A 20,882-nucleotide genomic window follows, 5' to 3' on the forward strand; every position below is an offset into this window, starting at 1 on the left:
CCAATCAGAATACAGATAAACCAGAGATACAAAGTAGGTTAAACTCAGCAAATAAATGTCTGTATGCATGCAACAGAATGCTCTCATCAAAATCCTTGTCACACAAAACAAAAATTAAGAATGTACAAATCAATAAACTGCCCAGTATTACTGTATGGATCTGAGACATGGAAACTAAGAAAGAAAGAAAAGAAAAAGCGTATAGTGTTTGAAAATAAAGTAGAAAAAAAGATATACAGGCATACTTGCAAAAAATGAGAATGGAGAAGTAACACAATAGAGAGAGATCAGGGACCTCTACAATAGCGCAGACATACGTGAAATAAAGTGTAGAAGGATCCGAAAAGCTGGACATGTACTCAGGAGAAAATTATGTCAATTGAAGAAGGTGATGAAATCTAATCTGGAAGTAAGATGACCCTGTGGATAACCAAAACAAAGATGGTAGAATCAAGCAAAGGTGGACATGGAGAGGATTAGAACTACTTGAGGGGATTTGTTAGTGCGGCTAAATACCCTAGTAGCAAAGAATTCTGGCCCAGATTTGGCATAAAGCTGGGACATCAGGCATTCATCCGGCACTGGCATACAGCATGTGGGCCAACCATGGCCTGGGTTTGGCAGAGGTGGCACCGTCTATAATGCGGCACACAAGATTTGGGCCAGATGTAAAACGTAGTATTTGGCCCAGATTTTAAAAATTGATTGTGGGCCACGTGAGTTTGGCCAGTCTTGACCCACATTTAAAATACATAAAAATAATTTTTGATTAAATAAATCAATTCTACCAATCAGGTCACTGAGAAAAAACAAGGCCCATAGTGTGCCTAAAGCACAACGCTTTATAGGTTTATTAATTTCATTGCAATCGTGACACACCAACCTTTCTGGCCCAGTTCAGGCCCAGCTATGAGTTATTAACTTGGTTGAGACTTGGCCCAGATATGGTCTGTGTTTGGCCCTTGTCTGGAAGCCAGATTTGGTCCAGTCATCTACCGTAATTCACAGCGGCATGTGGGCCAAGCAAAACCTGATTGTGTGGGCCAGAGCTGGGCCAGAGAAATTTTGCTATGTGGGTATCAACTTTGCTATAAATGGCCCTGGGAGTAAGTTACCCTAAATAAGTAAGTAAGTATACTCTGAAAAAAAAACAAAGATGCTAAATATTCTGTATTAGAAGAACAAAATGTTTAATCACTTGTTGAAAACAAATGATATTGGGGATATTTCATCCTAAAGTCTATGACGGTTAGTTATAGTGCTGACTTATGAATTGGTAACAGCATTAATGATAAAAGATTTAAGGAGAAAGTTGTGTAATTTCCGTAATGTAACAATGCATACATTTGAAATATTTAAAATTACGCGTACTGAGAGATGTAAAAAAACTGATTCTGTTAACAGCAACAATGTTCATATGACACCACACACACGGCCACACAAGAAAACACCACCTTCATCTACTTTTAAAACTGATCACAGAAGCGCTCTATAATTTCTACTGACAACACAGATGAAACCAGTGTTCCAGACTCAGCTCATTTTATTGCTGTATACTTAATTACAGTTCATTTCTGGTCTCAACCTCCATTTCATATTGAGGTCACAATTTGGTCTGTTATGAGGCACGTGCACACTCAGTGTAAACATGCACTCAGAAGTTCAAGTACAGTTCTGAAGGTCCATGTTCTGTACACTATAATTATACCCCACTCCAAACAGTGTGTTTGTGTCTGTCTGCTTCAGTGTGTGTAGAGCGAGGCGGTGAACACAATGTCTCTGCGTATGGCCAGAGAGGCTCTTTCCATCTTACTGCCCAGGACAGAGTCACCCACAATGCGAGCAGCCTGTCGGACTTCCTTCAGGACCTCGTCCAGCCTCTGGATACAGCGCACGATTGTTCCCTCCTGCACATCTGTCAGCTGGGCTATCTCAGCAAATGGCTACAATACACAAACCACACCCTGATTATTGAGAGGTATTAAGATCTATGTATAAATATCAATTTCCACTTTTTTCTGCATTTGACTACTGTGTTTCAAATTATTGGTTGAACTTTCAGTTTGAGAAACTTCCAATCAGATGAACTGCAACAAATCAATCATAATCATATGGTTGTACCTCAAATAATCCATATACATAGTGAAAATCCATATACATGCTGATCTCACGAGGAAATGCAACTATTTTACGTTATGTCAGCTATGTGAATAATTTGTACAAATTCGTATGAGCTCCCTTCCCTACCCCTAAACCCAACGGTCATTGGGGGATAAGCAAATCATACTAAATTGTATGAATGAGATGAGATCATACGATTTCATACGAATTATCCACCAAATCAAAAAGTTATGAATTGCAGTAAGATCGAATTGTGAAAACTGAGTAAGAGGTATATATACATCATAAAGATAAAGTTACTATTGGTATTTTAATATTACTTTAGTATTACAAGCATATCTGTGGCCAAAACTCTTTGAGTTTCCCATGTTTTGATTATTTTCTTTTTGTATTTGCGATAGATAGAGAGAAAGAGAACGAGAGAAAAATAAATAGAATGGAATATAAAATGATAGAACAATAGATGGAAAGATAAAACATTGGTTGGAAGGAAAGACAGATATAACATTAGAAAGCTAGATAGAACGAAAAATAGAATTAGAGAACGATAGATAAAATGATAGAACGAAGGAAAAAAAACGATAGAACGATAAATAGAATGAAAGATAAAACAATAGAACAATAGACAGAACTTAAGATACAACGATGAAATGATGGATAGAACGAAAGATAGAATGATGGAATGATGGATAGAACGAAAGATAGAATGATAGAATGAAAGAAAAAGCTATAAAATGATAGATAGAACATGAGATAGAATGATGGAAAGATGGAATGATGGATGAAATGAAAGATAGAACAATAGAAAGATAGATAGAATGAATGATGGAACGATGGATTGAATGAAAGATGGAATGGTTTATGGATAGTACGAAAGATGGATAGATGGATGGATGGATGGATGGATGGATGGATGGATAGAACAAAAGCTAAATCGATAGAACGAAAGATAGAATGATGGACAGAATGAAAGATGGATGGATGGATAGAACAAAAGATGGATGGGTGGATAGATAGAATGAAAGATAGATGGATGGAAGCATGGATGGATGAATAGAATGAAAGATGGATGGGTGGATAGATAGAATGAAAGATAGATGGATGGATGAAGATGGATGGATAGAAGGATGGATAGAAAGAATGATGGAAGGATGGATAGAACAAAAAATAAATGGGTGGATGGACAGATAGATATTTTATACATCCCAAAAAGAATTCATAAATTGCAACAGTATCCTCAAATAAGTGATAGATAAAAACAGTAACAGAATATGTAAACATCTGAGTACATATATAAACATGCACATAAAGTGATATACATCAATCACACATACACACACACACGTACGCACACGCACACGCACGTACGTACACGCCCACGCACGCACACGCACACACCACACACCACACACACACACACACACACACACACACACACACACACACACACACGCACACACACACACACGCACACACACACACACGTATTGTAAAAAAAAAAAATGAATAAATAAATAAAAAAAATTCACAGCATTGAGTCCTGTAGTGCAATTATCTGTATAAAAACAGACCAGGGGTGTATTAAGTGCTGTTTGTGCCATGTTAATTAAAGTTACTCTCAAAATTCATGCAAAGCATTCATATCATAAAGAATTCATTTCACTGAATTACAAAAATAAAAAAAGAATTTGCAAGATCATACAGCATTTAATAAAAATGCCTTCTTGATAGAATATTAATATTGTCTTATTTTATAATAGCTAGTAGAATGTCACATGGACCAACCAAATTGAATCGACTATAAAAGGCAGAACACACACTGGTTGGTTCATTTGTGTTTTAAGGTCAATGCTTACCATTCCTCTTGCCCAGCAGTACACAACCTCAGTCAGGCCAAACTTGAACTGGGCCACGAAGTCTTCAGCGGTCTGAGCAATCCCACAATCCCTCTGCAGGTCACCGATACGCTGGGCTACAGCGAGAACTTGATTGATTCCCTAGGAAAGCAAGAGAATAGGACAAAATGGTATATATAAATAAATATTATATACACTTCAAAAGTTTGGGGTCGGTAAGACTATTTTTTTCATAAAATGAATAGTTTCAGATGCATTAAAATGATACAAAGTGATAGTAAAGATTTTACTAAGGTAATCAACAATCAAAAATAATCAACATTAAGGAAGAAACGGTTAGTAGAAAAAATATAGTCACAATATTTTTTAATCAAAAAAAGTAATTTTAAACAACACATACATATGTATTTATTTATTTATTTATATGGCAGCAAGGCAGCGCAGTGTGTAGCACTGTCGCCTCAAAGCAAAAAGGGTGCTGGTTCGAGCCTAGGCTGGATCAGTTGGCATTTCTGTGTGGAGTTTGCATGTTCTCCCCATGTTGGTGTGGATTTCCTCTGGGGGCTCCGGTTCCCCCCACATGTGCAGATACATGCGCTACAGGTGAATTGTGTAAGCTAAATTGTCCATATTGTAAGTGTGTGAATGAGAGTGTATGGGTGTTTTCCAGTGATGGGTTGCAGCTGGAAGGGCATCCGCTGCATAAAAACATATGTTGGATAAGTTGGTGGTTCATTCCGCTGTGGCGAACCCTGATTAATAAAATGACTAAGCCGAAAAAAAATGAATGAATGAATGAATGTGGTGCCAATTCCCATAACAAAATAATTAATTTATTACCTGCCTATTATTTAAATCTTGGACACACTTTATTTTAATGTGCAATTCATGACATTATCAAACTATAAACTGAGGCTATTAGCTCAAAAAAACTACTAATTAGCTGCTTATTAGTAAGATAGTAGACAAGTTTAAATATTGCGTACTGGGTACTAAAGACACATATTAATATCTTAATGATAGGCAGGTAATAAGACAGCAGCTAATAGTGTGAACTGTGACTTAAACTGAAGTGTGACCTACAGTGCATCCGGAAAGTATTCATAGGGCTTCACTTTTTCCACAATTTATGTTACAGCCTTATTCCAAAATGGATTAAATTCATTTATTTCCTCAAAATTCTACACACAATAGCTCATATTGACAATGTGAAAAAATATTTTTTGAAATGCTTGCAGATTTATTAAAAATAAAAAACCTGAAAATCATGTACATCAGTATTTACAGCCTTTGCTCAATACTTTTTGTTAATGCACTTTTGGCAGTAATTACAGCCTCGAGTCTATTTGAATATGATGCCACAAGCTTGGCACAACTGTCTTTGGGAATTTTTGCTCATTTCTCTTTGCAGTACCTCTCAAGCTCTATCAGGTTGAATGGAAAGTGATGGTGTACAGACATTTTCAGATCTGTTAAATAGGATTTAGGTCTGGGCTCTTGCTGGACCACTCAAGGACAGTTGTTGTGAAGCCACATTTATAATACACACATTAATTATATTTTGGTGGTGTGCTTTGGGTCATTGTCCTGCTGGAAGATGAACAGTCGCCCCAGTCTAAGGTCAAGAGAACTCTGAAGCAGGTTTTCATTCAGGATGTCTCTGTACATTGCTGCATTCATCTTTCTCTCTATCCTGACTAGTCTTCCAGTTCCTGGTGGTTCCAAACATCTTCCCATTACAGATGATGAAGGCCACTGTGCTTATTGGAACTTTCAGAGCAGCAGAAATTTTTCTGTAACCTTCCCCAGCCTTGTGCCTTGAGAAAATCCTTGAGAAAACAAGCACTGTTAACCCTTATATAGACAGGTGTATTCCTTTTCAAATCATGTCTAATCAACTAAATTGACCCCAGGTGGACTCCAATTAAGCTGCTGAAACATCTCAAGAATGATCAGTGGAAACAGAATGTACCTGAATTCAAGTTAGCGCTTCACACCAAAGACTGTGAATACTTATAATCGTGATTTTTCAGCTTTTTTATTTTTAATAAATTTGCAACAATTTCAAAAAAAGTTTCTCCCATCATTGTCATTATGGGGGATTGTGTGTAAATTTTTTAGGAAATAAATGAATTCAATTCATTTTGGAATAAGGCTGTAACACAAAAAATAATGTGGAAAAAGTGAAGCGCTATGAATACTTTCCAGGCAAACTATACATCCCTTATCCTAAATGCTTCACTTCTCTCAGGGATTTTTTCAAACTCACTTAAAACTGCAGATGTTAAACCCCTCTTGAAGAAGAGCAACCTGGTTAACACCCTATTGAGCAATTACAGACCAATCTCAAATCTCCCTTTTATTGGCAAAATCATTGAAAAAGTTTTTCAGTTTTTAAACTTAAAGAGGTGTTTAGACAATTTTTTATTCTGGTTTCAGAGCACATCACAGTACAGAGAGCGCCCTTATAAAGATAATCAATGATATACGCCTAAATACAGATTCAGGCAAACTAACAGTGCTGGTATTGCTCGATCTCGGTGCTGCATTTGACACTGTCGATCACAGCATACTTCTTCATAGGCTGGAAAACTGGGTTGGGCTGTCTGGGACAGTCCTTAAATGGTTCAGATCTTACCTTTAAGGTAGAGGTTACTATGTCAGTATAGGTGATCATAGGTCGAGGTGGACACCCATGACGTGGAGTCCCACAAGGCTCGATTCTGGCACCTCTCCTGTTCAACCTTTACATGCTCCCTCTGAGCCAAATAATGAGAAAGAACCAAATCTCGTACCACAGCTATGCTGATGACACTCAGATCTACTTAGCCTTACTGCCAAATGACTACAGCCCTATTGACACCCTCTGCAAATGCATTGATGAAATGAACAGTTGGATGTGCCAAAACTTTCTTCAGTTAAACAAAGAGAAAACTGAAGTGATTGCATTTGGGAACTTGCATTGCAGATGAGGTTCTCAAGGTGAATGCGTACCTTAGCACTAAGGGTCAAACGACAAAAAATAAGGTCAAGAATCTTGGTGTGACTCTGGAGTCAGATCTGAGTTTCAATAGTCATGTAAAAGCAGTAAGTAAAAAGTATCAGATGCTTTGTTTCCATCGAAGACCTAGAGAAACTTGTTCATGCTTTTATCAGCAGCAGGGTGGATTACTGTAACGGCCTCCTCACTGGCCTTCCCAAAAAGACAGTCAGACAGTTACAGCTCATCCAGAATGCTGTGGCCAGGATTCTGACTAGAACCAGGAAATCAGAGCACATCACACCTGTCCTCAGGTCTCTATACTGGCTCCCAGTTACATTCAGAATAAAGTTTAAAGTATTATTACTGGTCTATAAATCACTAAATGGCCAAGGATCTCAATACATTACAGATATGCTGACTGAATACAAACCTAACAGATCACTCAGATCTTTAGGATCATTTAAACTAGAAGTTCCAAGAGTTCAGTCATAGCAGGGCGAATCAGCTTTCAGCCACTACGCTCCTCGCTGCTGGAATCAGCTTCCAGAAATGATCAGAAATGCTCCAATATTGGGCACATTCAAATCAAGACTGAAAACACATCTGTTTAGCTGTGCCTTTACTGAATGAGCACTGTGCTGCGTCTGACAGATCACACTATTATGTTTTACTTTTCTTTTTCATTATCTTATAACATTTTAACACATTTTTATCTGTTTTATCTATTTTGTATTCTTATTGTTATAATTTTTATTTTTATTACTTGTTTTCATTTTCTTACACTTGTCTCTTTTATTCTTGTTAATGTAAAGCACTTTGAATTGCCACTGTGTATGAAATGTGCTACATAAATAAACTTGCCTTGCCTTGTCTTACCCAAATACTACCCGAACTATTAATAACCCGAAAATTAGTAGATTATCCGGTAGTTAAGTGTGACGTCACGCGAAGCAGCTTCCGGGTCCAAGCGCTCTATTCTACTGAATGGGGAGACTCGTGAAATGGTAATAATAAACGTTTACAAAGCGATTTAATAATTTCGAAAATCACGATCGTAATATATTTGTCTATGCCTAATTTCCGATGGCCAGAAAGTGATTAATTTTTTTATAAATTGTTAAAATGTTGGTATTTGTGATGCAGCAAGCCCAGAGATTATTGTGTACACTATGACTTTTTATAAAATGAACTTTAATGTGTCATATAAATAAAAACTGATCATAAACGAATGATTTCTCAACTCAAATGAGTGGGGGCTTGGACCCGGAAACAGTATTACATACGTCACCAACACGTCATCACTTAACAAGCGGATTGAGTATAAATATGACGTCTGCATTAAATCTAGATTTTATATACACTGATTTTAAAATACATAGATATGCATGACTTTGTCTACTTTACTGTTTCTAATAACTTTTGTAAAAACACACACACACACGTTTGTTTTTGTGAAAAGTGGGGACATTACATAGGTTTCCATTCATTTTATACAGTAAAACCGTGTATTATATTGCCCTCACTCCACCCCACTCCTAAACCCAACCATCACAGGAGACTGTGTGCAGATTTACTCTCTGGTTAAACTCGTTCTGTAGGATTTATAAGCATTTTGAGAAATGAGGTCATCACGAATGTCCTCATATTTCACCTCCTTTTTGTAATACCTGTGTCATACCCATGTCATTATACAGATTTGTGTCCTGATATGTCACAAAAACACACATACAGACACACATTATATAGGTGAAATTTACTGTAACAGATACATTTACTTAAAAAAATAAGATACTAATTCTGACCTGTGCTTATTAAAATATATAAGTGATCATTCTGAATTTTCAAATATATTAAATAATTAAACACTTCTTGCTGACAAATGCGTAATACCTGGTGTTTTGAAAAATAGTTTGGAATTATAACATTTACCTGATGTGATTTATATTTTACGACATTTTATTTGATGTATTCTGTAAATTATGCTGAAAAAGTCTTTGTTTTTTATCAGAAAAAAAAAACACTTCTGAATATACAGGGGAGATGCTTTAATGCACTAGGTTTATCTTCAATGTGTGACAAATTGCAGTGCATCAGATTAATTAAAAGACATCTTGTGTTATTAATTCTATTAAGCATATGAATTGACGGATCGAGTTAAAACATATGTAGGATCTCTGTGCGGGTCTCTTTTATTCTGTGCTCTACAATCGTCTCCATCTGCTGTCTAAGTGCTTACACAACTCCAGCAAGGCACTGGATGTAGCGATGCACTCTATCTGCAGCTACATTACCTGTACACCTTCACCTCGCAGCCATTCGACAGCAACAGAGGTTTCACATTGCTTTATGAGCTACTGTGAACTCTAAAACCTCGCTGTGCTTCTCACTCTAGTGTCATGATTTATTCACTGTCCCTTTACAGCAATTCCATGTTTCTGTGTCGTTTCGATAACACGCACCAAAATGCTCGTGTGTGTCTGCATCCTTTGCTGAAGGCATAAAGCAAAGCGGCCATGCAGGCTGAATCCACAACTATATTCTTATGCATGTCTCCTGGGTGTTGAGCTCAGAGAGATGCACAAATATACATGCATCCATAAACATGAAGAGAAGCGTTTCTGGCGTCTCATATTCTGATGGATGTGGGCTCAAATTAAATGCTTTTCAGATGTATTTAATGTATTTGACTCATACAATTTGCTCAGCTTTTAATCTGTGGCAAGAAGAAGTATTAAACATAATATTGGATTCAATAGTTTTGAATAGTTTAATGCTGTATAATATATTAGTAACTTTTCAAAACTGAAGTATTGATGTGTAGTTTTTAGGATAAGTTTATACGGTTTTGTTCAGTTGTAATATTAATAATAATTTACATATTTTGAATTTTAAAAATGATAAAAAATAGTGTCCGTTTTGAATCCCAATTCTATTTTTGTACCAATACCCCTTCCCTATCCTCTTGGCCCTTAAAACTGAGTGTAAGAGGAAAGGGCTTCAAAATTTAACCCTAAGAATTGGGAAAGCACTACAGCACCTGCACACGTCATCATGTCATCGCAATCTCTTGCTTCATATGAGATCAGACTTCTATAGTTATTCCAGTTGCTTTTTTGGTATCATGTTGTCATAACAATCTAATGTAGCAATAAGATCATAACTATACTGTGCATTTACACCGTGGCCATATTCATCTATGTAAACATATCAAAACAACGTTAACATTATAGCAGACACTGTAAAACGCTCATTCCCAGCCACTAGCCTTTTCTGACAGGGTATTCCAGTGTCAGATAGTTGTGGAACTGCTGTACAGGAGTTATTATTAGAGATTATAGTTCCCAAAATTTAGCGGGGTTTTTTGTTGTTGTTTTTTTAAAGCATTATGGTAAAACACGAACGCAGTTATAAATATATTAAAACTTGTGCTTTTTTTGTAGTAAACATTCATAATAATGACAAAAAAATACTAATTTGTAGATCTCCTGACTTCCGGGTGCAGTTGTGGCATATTCTGGGAAATTTTCTTAACGCTTGGTGTCGAGTGTGGTCTTAAAAAAATCTTCATTCGAAGGGGTATCTACCCCTTTTCCTTAGCCCTACGCCTTCAAGCTAAGGGGGGGGGGGGGGGGGGGGGGGGGACAGGTGACAATTTAGAAACAGGTGATTAAGGATGTAACTTTTGGATTTCATACAGCTGTTCCCCCAAAATGTCCACTATGCCCCTGTCTGGCAGTTTATCAATATGAGAAGTTGTAACATTACCAGTAAAGATGTCATGTTTGGATGTCATTTTCGATTGAGGAATGAGGAAATGAGGTGATATTTGATCAGTATTTTGAAATGGTTGTGTGAATAGTGTTTTACTGGTAAAAGATGGAACATCACTGCCTGTGTGAACATCTATGTTATTTTTGTTTATTTACCGTTAAAGTTGTTCTGGTACTTTTAAGCAATTATTACTTTTATTACTTATTATTAATTTTTATTGTGTGTGTGTGTGTGTGTGTGTATATATTCTCCAATCATTTACTCACCATTTTGTGAATAAGCGGTGACTAAATGTTTTTGGCAAAAAAAAAAAAGAATACTCTCATAATCAATTGGATTCAATAATTGCCCCATTATACACTTTATACACACTATACAAAAATTTCTGAAAATAATAGTGCCAGCAAAAAGTGTTTTGAAACAAAAACCTTTTTGTTAGATGCATGTAATATAAATGCAAACAGTCTTAGAATATACATACTCATCTATTCACGTCTATCTGCAGTCTGGCCAGCATCTGGACGATCATTAACTGTTGACCTTTGTTCAGATATTACAAACTTCTTTTTAATTTTGAAGAGGGAAAAAATCTTAATAACACTTAGCAAATGTAATTTGTAAAAATGTAAAATGTAATTACAGCATAACATATTTGTTAGAAAAACTTTAATCTCACTAATAAATGTATAATTTCTATAGAATGCGTAAATGCGCTCGTTTTTGCCATTGTTTTAGAACTCAGGTGTCTATGGGAGAAATGACTAGAAATGATAAACGGCAGAAAACTACTCAAACTACTCACTCTACAAACAAGTGTTTGCATGACTACACATAAAAAGAAAGAAGAATATAATAAGGAAATATCAGTTTGCAACATCAGGCAGCATAACGAGCTGCTTTTAACTTTTAAAAATGAATAGAAGTGAATGACACCAGAAGTCTTAAGCCAAAATTATGGCACCCACTGGTCACAATAAGGTAAATACAATGCGTCAAATAAGCGTACTCAGGACTAAAGACAAAATCAGAACTATTCTAACAAAATAATGAAAGATTATGGTACACACTAACAAATTCATTTTAACATTAAATTAAGCTAAATTCTTTGTATGTTTTGTATGCTATTTTTGCAGCTCCTCATTCAAACTTTATACACCATTGGTCAAACTTAACAATAAGGTGCCATTAGTTATTGCTAGTTATTACACAACTGTCTGGAATAATTACTTTTGATTGGTCAGTCACTCATTCCAATGTATGTTGTTCCCAACGACCTCCAAATAACACAGGCTCATCCGAGAACTTTGAATCACATTGAACTGCAGTGAATACCATCAAATGGTTCAAATCCATATACTTGCATCCACATTTGTATCTCCTTTTCTGTCACATTTTATTCAGACAGTTTTGCTTCTGTCAGCTTTAATTTTTTAATCATCTTGTAGCTGAATAGTGAGCAGGTTAGTGTAACATTATATTTCATCAGATGTTTTTCATTCTGTCAGCTTTGCATTTAAATTTAACAATCAGCTAATAAACTATTACTATTGTTTTGTGTCTTTTGTTTTGTTTTGTGGCGAGTAGCTGTTTAACAAATGGCATAAAGTACATCCAGTGCACGAGATATATAAGGGATGTACTTTATACCTTATTTAATGCATTTACTGACAAAGTAAAAACAAACAATACTTGTGCAGCATTTAGTATTCGTGGTTAATATTAGTTTCAACACTTACTACAAAATTATTAATATCTCAAACTGTTTTTGTTTAATAAGTTAATGCACTGTGAGTTAACAAAGACTAACAATGAACATTATTTTCCATCAAATAATGTTTACAATGATGAATAATTATGGTAATAAAATGTTTATTGTTGTTTATTGTTTGATTGTGTTGGTAAATACATCAACTAACATTATTAAATAGAAATATTGTAAAGCATATTATTTTTCTTGTCCTAAACATGTTTGCTGACCACTAGGGATTGAAACTGAAACAATTTCCAGGTTTTTCCTCAAGGAAAAGAGTGTGGTAGTGAGTGCTGCGTTACCTCCTGCAGTGTGTTGGTGATATGTGGCTCTATCTGGGTGTTCTGTGTGAAGACGAGGCAGGACAGCAGGGCGGCGCTCTCCTCAGGGGCCAGAGGACTCAAAGTGTTCTCAAACAGGAGTTCAGTCAGTAAGAGCTCATGACTGCTGATCTGACATGCCACACGACCCTTCAGCTGAACCGCACCACTGCTGTCCACATACTGCAGCGCTTCCAGCACCTGACAATACAGTGCCATATTTTCGTTACTCATTTCTGCCATGCAGACATGTAATGCTGAATGGTAACACAACAAGGTAAATGGGATTAAGAATATTGGTGTCTATATCAAGTTAATTTTATATGAAGATATCTAATATTAGGTACAATTTGAGACTGGATATACCTAATATTTTTCAAAATCCAAAAAACTTTAATAATAAAACAGTCTTGAATAATTACACCCATTATGTATATCAAGTTATCTCTAAAAATATTTTTTGTATTTAGGGACATTCTGTCTTTCAAAGTTAATTTTCAAAACCTTCTAAGGTACTTAAACCTTCAAAAAATGTTCATAAAGAGATCAGAAAAGTACTCCATATGGGTTAAATCAAGCCATTGAAAGACAAAATAGTTTTACACACTTAATTTCAGGTTTTAATTACATTGTTTAAATGAAAATTAAGAAAATATGCTAAGGGTTTGCATAGTTTTTGACAACTTGGCGAAAACTGATAAACTAACTAATCACTTCCAAACAATATTAAAGGCAAGTAAACAAAATACAACAAGAAATATAGAAATTACAAGATATACCACAAAGTGTTAAGTTCAAGAAGACCTGAAAGAAAACTCAATATTTGCACACTATTGGAGACATTTGGGGACTGAATTGACTTTGATCAATTACACTTGAATGTTGCTATATTTGACAACTTTTTAAATTAATAATTTGTCATTTTTATTTTTGAGTTTTAAAGGTTATGGCAAGGCTATATATACACATTTATTGTATTATAAAGAAATTATGTTAATATGTTTATAAATATATATATGAATCATTTATTTTTAACACTTTCATGCATACGATCACACTGGTGTGATCAGCAATGCCTGGTCCCTGAAGCGTACGATCACACCGGTGTGATCTTAACTTTCAGAGCTTACATCCTCAACAGCTAAAAAGTCAAATATAATGGCGCACACTAAGGCCTAAGTCATAAATCAAAATTTATCTGTGCTTTCAAACAAATAACATTTATTTTAGTTTTCAGACATTTAAATACATAAAACTACAAGCAAAACATACCATTTAAGGTTTGTAAAACACACACATAAGTCTCTGGAGACGGCAATAAAAATTATTTTTCAATATAACAGGACGATGTGCTTGGTCATTTAAGACACACTGTTTATGTCACTAGAATATTTTCTCTATTCCTCTCCCAGATAAATAGTTGCTTTCTTCATGTATTTCTGAAGAAAATTCTGAATAAACGATGTAAATCCAGCAACTCGGATCTCTTCCGCTGTTGTTGCTACAAGGGAAACAGCTAAGATTGGAAGATAACGAGAGGTATTTATAGTATTTATTAAATTTCGCATTAATTGAATTTTATTAGCATCTACCCCTACATAAATGCTTTATCACATAGTTAACAATTGGAGTATCTGAAAATTCACAATATAATTAAAACATTTGGCAATATTTACAGAAAAGGGCAAAAAAAAACAAAATACTATATATACATAGTTCATTGGGCTGGTGGGTCGCAGAATAAACTTTAGAATGCAATGGATTCTAAGTAACAATCACAAAAAAAAAAAAACCTCACTCAGGAGGATCAGCTGGAGTATTAAAAACACACAAGTGAAAGGGTTAACTGCACATCAGAAACAAATTTCTGCGCAACAGAAGCATCTATCTGTACATGGAGATGCAGCAGAGCGAGTATGGAGTGTAAGTGAACTGACCTTGATTCTCTGATGGTACTCAGGCAGAAGTGTCAATGACTGATCAGACACCAGGAACAGAAGCTTATCAAGCTCTTCCTGTACACTCATCCTCTCCTGCACACGTGTAAACTAAGATGATCAGAGAGAGAGAGAGAGAGAGAGAGAGAGAGAGAGAGAGAGAGAGAGAGAGAGAGAGAGAGAGAGAGAGAGAGAGAGAGAGAGAGAGAGAGAGAGAGAGAATGAAAATGACAGTGAGTTTATCACTCTACTTCATCAGTGCATTGCAGAAGGTGAAGACTGGAAGTGATTACTGAGAGCTAATGAGACACATCCTTATTCCGCCCCGCCACTGTCACACTCCATAAATGAGAGTCTGAGCACTTGGGAGAATTACTGTGCCAAATTACTAAATATGGATGAGGATACACAGCCAAGGACGCACACTGATTGGATTTTTCCCTTTTGTCAGCACAGTGGACTTTTACAAAAAAGTAAAAGCAAAGATTTTTCTCTAACACTGCAGTAAAAACAGTGCTAATTTAAAAGTTGGGGTTCTGGAAATAAGTAACTTTTAACAAATAAGACTGCATTTTATAATCTGAAAATATGCAGCAAAACAGCACATAATCTACTGTGCACTATCTGACAAAAGTCGTGTTGTTTATCTGAGTTTTAGGAATAACAAATAATAACTTGACTTCTAGTTGATCATTTGGAATCAGAAGTGGCTAAAGGCAAAGGCCTCAAGATTATACTTATTTTACCAAAATAAAATATGATCATGCCTTGATTTTTAATTATGACAGTAAGGTCCGACTTTGCTCAGACAAAAGTCTAGCCACTTAACAGACATAATGTTCAGTATAAAATATAAAGTCATGGTGCAGTGGCAGAAGAATTAACATTATGTATGACACCCGTGAACTTGGAGGACGTATCCATACAACTCGAGAGGGTGCTCGCTGCAGAGCCATTTGAGCAGAGCTGAGCTCCAGCGAGGGGGAGCATGAGCTCTCGTTCTGCCTCCTGTAAGCTGTTTTAATGCGTACACCAACCCCACCCCTAACCCTACCCCCAGTGACATCACTCGTAGAAGAAGTGCAAAAAAAGGTGGAGCTCAAGCTCAAGCTCCCCCTCGCTGGAGCTCAGCTCGCCCAAATGGCTCTGCAGCGAGCACCACTTGTACAACTCTGCAATGACTCAAATTACTTATTAATAAAGTCATCTGGAATGGCAAAGACAGCGTTCTTGCAGGACTCCCAGAGTTCATCAAAAATTTTTGGAGTCATCTTCAATGCCTCCTCCTTCATTTTACCCCAGTCATGCTCAATAATGTTTATATCTGGTGACTGGGCTGGCCAGTCCTGAAGTCTATTGACCTTTTTGCTTTACTTCAGGAACTTTTATGTGGAGGCTGAAGGATGAGAAGGTGTGCTATCTTGCTGAAGAAGTTTCCCTCTCCTGTGGTTTGTAATGCAATGGGCAGCACAAATATATTAATACCTCTGTCGATGTTGCCATTAACTCTGCAGATCTCTCACACATACTGAATGTAACCCCAAACCATGATTTTTCCTTCACCAAATTTGACAGATTTAACAATTTAATTATTTTAATAGGTCTTCTGCAGTATTTGTGTTGATTGGGATGCAGTTCAATAGATGATTCGTCAGAAAAATCTACCTTCTGCCACTTTTCATAATGTTTAACTAGAAGTCAACTTATTATTTGTTGTTCTTACAACTGGGATCAACGACAAGACTTTTTTGTTGTTGTCGTCAGGTAGTGTATTTGAAAATGTTGGTTAATACCAATAATTTGTTATATTTGGATGCCAATGCCCAAGATATTGATTAATACATGTACATTTTTATATGACTTTTTCTGAACCTGAATACAAAAACAAGATTACCAAACTGACAGGGCAACAGATTAGAGTTGTTAAAAGTAATGACTTCGATAAAAAGTCATTTTTCTTCCAACATCTGATCACTGTTGAGCAGGCTCATCATTCATTTTGTTTTCAGCTAAGTCCCTTTATTAATCCAAGGTTGCCACAGCGGAATAAACCGCTAACTTATCTAGCTCGTTTTTACGCAGCAGATGCCCTTCCAGCCGCAACCCATCTCTGGGAAATGAGCAGGCTCTTAAATACTATAAATTTGTAGATTTATCATAAGTACCAACTTCATCGTAACATGATCACTGGAACCAATTACAGTCATATCTGTTGCACATGAACACACTGGCCAATCAAAGGTGTTCAAGAATCAACTCAACAGAGCCTTTTCACATTTCTGGGTTTTTCAGCAGCAGAAGTTGTCATAGTTGGGAAAACTTTAAGCGCAGTGAATGGGATAGTACAACAAATAATTTGTTTAACAATCCTATTTGCTCAAATAATAAAAGAAAAACTCCACGGTGATGTTATAAAGACTTTCAGAAAAAGGAAGAAATTTGTGTGAGACTGACGACGGCAGCCAGAGGAGAGAATAACGTCAAATTTACGGTCCAGTCCCATAAACATTGCATTAAAAATGCCTTGTACAAGCGGTAATTAGTTTTTTGTAATTTGGAAAGATGATATAATACATACACAAATACATATAAATGTAACATTTAAAAACCTATTTTGACTTTTCATTACCGATTGGTACCCAAGTCAGTAGTATCAAGTTTTATCAGTCAAGCTTAAAAAAATAAAAATGTTGGCGGTGACACAGTGGTGCAGTAGGTATTGCTGTCACCTCACAGCAAGAAGGTTGCTGGTTCGAGCCTCGGCTGGGTCATTTGTTGTTTCTGTGTGGAGTTTGCATGTTCTGCCTGCATTAGTGTGGGTTTCCTCCGGGTTCATTCAACTAATAAAAAACACTGGCTAGAATTATGTATTATAGACTTATATTATAGATGGAATTAAGATATAAACCGAGACTGCCGTCGGATTATGAAGCAGATCAATGTTGATCTTTCTTTTGAGGTGTCAGTGCATAAATGAACAAAACAACAGGCCTAATACAAAATATTACAAGATTAAAATATGGAAAAAATGGTAATAGCAATTCTCCCAACGGATAATAATATTGTTAATATTCCAGTATGCTTTCACATTCGTTTTTGACATGAATGCCCTACTCATAATTCTGTCTTCATACAGTCCTATATATTGCATAACTTTAATACACTGTAATACAGCCTGGTTTATTAGTTTGTTGGATCGCTTTCTCACCACAATTGATCTTTTCCAGAGTTTGTTTAAATCGAGCCAAAACCACCTCATTCAGGGGGTCTCGGACTGATTATTTTAGCACAGAATTGCTGCATTCAGATATGAACAACAAACTGAGCCAATGGGGCAAACACGGCAGTTTTTTGAAACAAACGTCTAGGTGTGAAAGCACCCTAAAGTTATCTTTTTCTACATTTATGCCCAAATTACAATACTGCTGTTCCTTTTTTTCTAAGTGGAAAAAAATTCCAACACTGTCAACATCTTGTTATTTACTGTAGTCAAGTAAAAAGTAATGTAAATATAAGTTATGCACACTGCAAATTTGAGTGCTAAATAAACCAATCAACTGCTGAATTTATTTACACTGTAATCCATATTGTGCTGAATTAGACTCTGCTCTAAAGAGCTAATTTAGTTCCCCCAAACGGCACACCTAAAACTAAAATAGTTCCTGCAGTGCAAACGCAAAAAAAAAGTGAATTCTTCTGCCAGTAGCTCTAGGAACTGTGAAACAGTTCTTCCTGTGTAAAACCTTCCAAAGCATAAATCACAAACTGGATTCCTGAAGGGCCGTAGCTCAGCAGTTTTGCTCCAACCCTTATCAAACACAGCTGGTCCAACTAATCAGGGTGTTTAAGAATACTAGAGACTATTAAGCAGCTGTGAGTTGGAGGTGGTTGGAGCTAAACTAAGCAGAGCTGTGGCCCTCCAGGAATTGGGTTTGACACCATTGCTCTAATGTATCACATGAGTATAATTAATAGACAGACCTGTTCAGAGAAGGTGGGTGAGTGGATACAGTGGAAGTCTTTTAGAGAGTCCTGTAACACTCGCTGCCTCATCACACCCTCCACCACATCAACACCCTTTAGGTGAAGGTCATTCACTGGGTCAAGGACGGTCATGCCACCCATATTTGCCTCAGCCAATCGAAGGAGCTCCTGGGTTGCTGTAGAGATAGCTTGACCTGGTGGATCAAGCCTGGGAAAAAAACGTTTCATTTATTTACCATAGTCCAACAAATATTGACTGTTAAGATATTAGATAATGTTATGACCACCACATACACACCTGAAGCGTGGCTGTAGTCTTTTGTTGTAGTTGTCGATGATTCTCTCTGGTATGACCTTGAGTGCTTTGGTTGTAATAGCAGAAATGTCCTGCAACTTCAGTTTCTGCACAGTATGACTGCAGGGTCCTACACACATAATTACACTGTAACTGAACTTAATGTTATTTTGCATAATGTTTATAACGTCACTCTCCAACAACTTCAACCGGTGGTGGTTTATTGTGTAAACAAGCAAGGCCTAAATATAATTTAGATCAAATTAAACAACAAACTGGTACGATTTTGTACAAAATTGGGCAAAAATTAAAGCTATGTTTATATAATTACGATGTAGACAAAAACATAAAAGATTTTTCCTTGCGTTTTAAAACCGTTTCACGTCTATATGACAATGTTTTTAAAATGTATCTGTGAGAAAGCCCAAAAACGCTGTGTTACACATGCCAGGTCAGTATTTGGCACTGTCACCTAGTAAATACATAAACACACAGGCAAAACTTATAAAAAGTGTCTCGTTTTTGACTGAAAACATTGTCCAGAGTTTTTACTGGGAGTTTAAAACAAGCTGCCATATAAATAAATGTGACTTTTTATTAAGAAACGCTCTTTCACTGTCATAATTACTATGATTAGATGCTTTCTTGACTGCTGCCATTTATGTGTTTATTTTATTTTATTAAAAAGAAAATGCTCTGCACATATTGCATGATAGATCTAACTTTTGCTCTGAAAAGCCTAGAAGTTGTTTGTGAGAGGTTGTCCACGTATGGTGGCATGAATTGCTAATTTATTTTTACTTAACTACATGTGGTGCTACAACATGAGTTAAAATGAATCATTTCCATGTTAAAGGGAGTTTTTTGTCCAAACTGCCTGTGATGGCGATGTGCCAAATTTCTGTTTTAGGAAGCTTTTCTATTTCTGCGATATCGTGGCAGAACAACAGCATATACTACTACGACAATGATCACCTCAGGTACAAATTATCTGCTTTATTCAGTGTTAAATACTATCAATGTGAATTTATTCGCTGTTTTAAATGACATTTACTGCTATACTATTGAAAGCAATAAAATATAATAACTAGCAATTTGTTTGAAAATGAAAGTCAGAACTGTGAACAACAAGTCACTGTGTAGCCTACTAATAATTTTAAAGAGGTTTAATATGTATTAATTTGGCTTAAAGCATTTGTTGGGAGTGCAGTGGCTGGATTGAAATGTTTATTTCATATTACATCGTGTTTGGTGCACACAGCCAAATTGTTTATTGCTGGAATTTTAATGTTTCAATGTTAAGGTAAAGAATGAAAAAATAACTTGCCATTTACTATATTGAGACCTTAAGATTTGTGGGTGATCTAATGTTCTTTGTGTGTGTGTGCTCACCCTCAGGAATAAACAATGTTTTGCTATAGATGGGAAGTGCAACTTTATTAGATTGCTCATCACTGGCCGCCTCCTCGTTACCCTTCTCACAGATAATGAGAGCGGTGAAGGTGCGATTTACTGCATCGCTGGACACCTACAAGGAAAATGGGGAAAAAAATAGAGAGAGAGAGAGAGAGAGAGAGAGAGAGGGAGGGAGAAGAGATAAATAATGGAAAATGAAGTGAGTTGTGCAACATTTTACACAAGGTGTATAATTGAAAATACACTTACTAATATGTTTGGAGTCAGTAAGATTCTTCTTATTTTTGAATTAATAGAAATTAATGCTTGGGTTATGGATTAAATTGAATAAAATGAATTACATTTTACAATATATTCATTCATTCATTCATTCATTTTCTTGTCGGCTTAGTCCCTTTATTAATCCGGGGTTGCCACAGTGGAATGAACCGCCAACTTATCCAGCACAT

At 36.1% G+C, this 20,882-nt stretch overlaps 1 protein-coding gene across 4 annotated transcripts in view; it reads right to left on the bottom strand.

Annotated features, from left to right (window-relative positions):
* Positions 1-1,525: 1,525 nt before the first annotated feature.
* The window catches only part of skic2 (SKI2 subunit of superkiller complex), a 50,463-nt gene continuing 31,106 nt past the window's right edge, over positions 1,526-20,882 (bottom strand). For 2 of the 4 annotated variants that reach the window (XM_087294590.1, XM_087294589.1), the window contains exons 23-29: positions 20,410-20,545; positions 19,021-19,147; positions 18,720-18,930; positions 14,739-14,849; positions 12,784-13,002; positions 3,978-4,118; positions 1,526-1,943 (exon numbers count right to left, since the gene is read on the bottom strand). In XM_087294590.1, coding sequence (XP_087150716.1) covers positions 1,743-1,943; positions 3,978-4,118; positions 12,784-13,002; positions 14,739-14,849; positions 18,720-18,930; positions 19,021-19,147; positions 20,410-20,545 — 1,146 coding nt within the window. In that variant the 3' untranslated portion in view covers positions 1,526-1,742. The remainder of the gene's footprint in view (positions 1,944-3,977; positions 4,119-12,783; positions 13,003-14,738; positions 14,850-18,719; positions 18,931-19,020; positions 19,148-20,409; positions 20,546-20,882) is intronic. The other 2 variants (NM_001044901.1, XM_087294591.1) reach the window with 2 other exon arrangements.

This window comes from Danio rerio, chromosome 19, assembly GCF_052040795.2.
Source record: "Danio rerio strain M-AB ecotype USA chromosome 19, GRCz13ab, whole genome shotgun sequence".
Classification (NCBI taxonomy): Eukaryota; Metazoa; Chordata; class Actinopteri; order Cypriniformes; family Danionidae; genus Danio; species Danio rerio.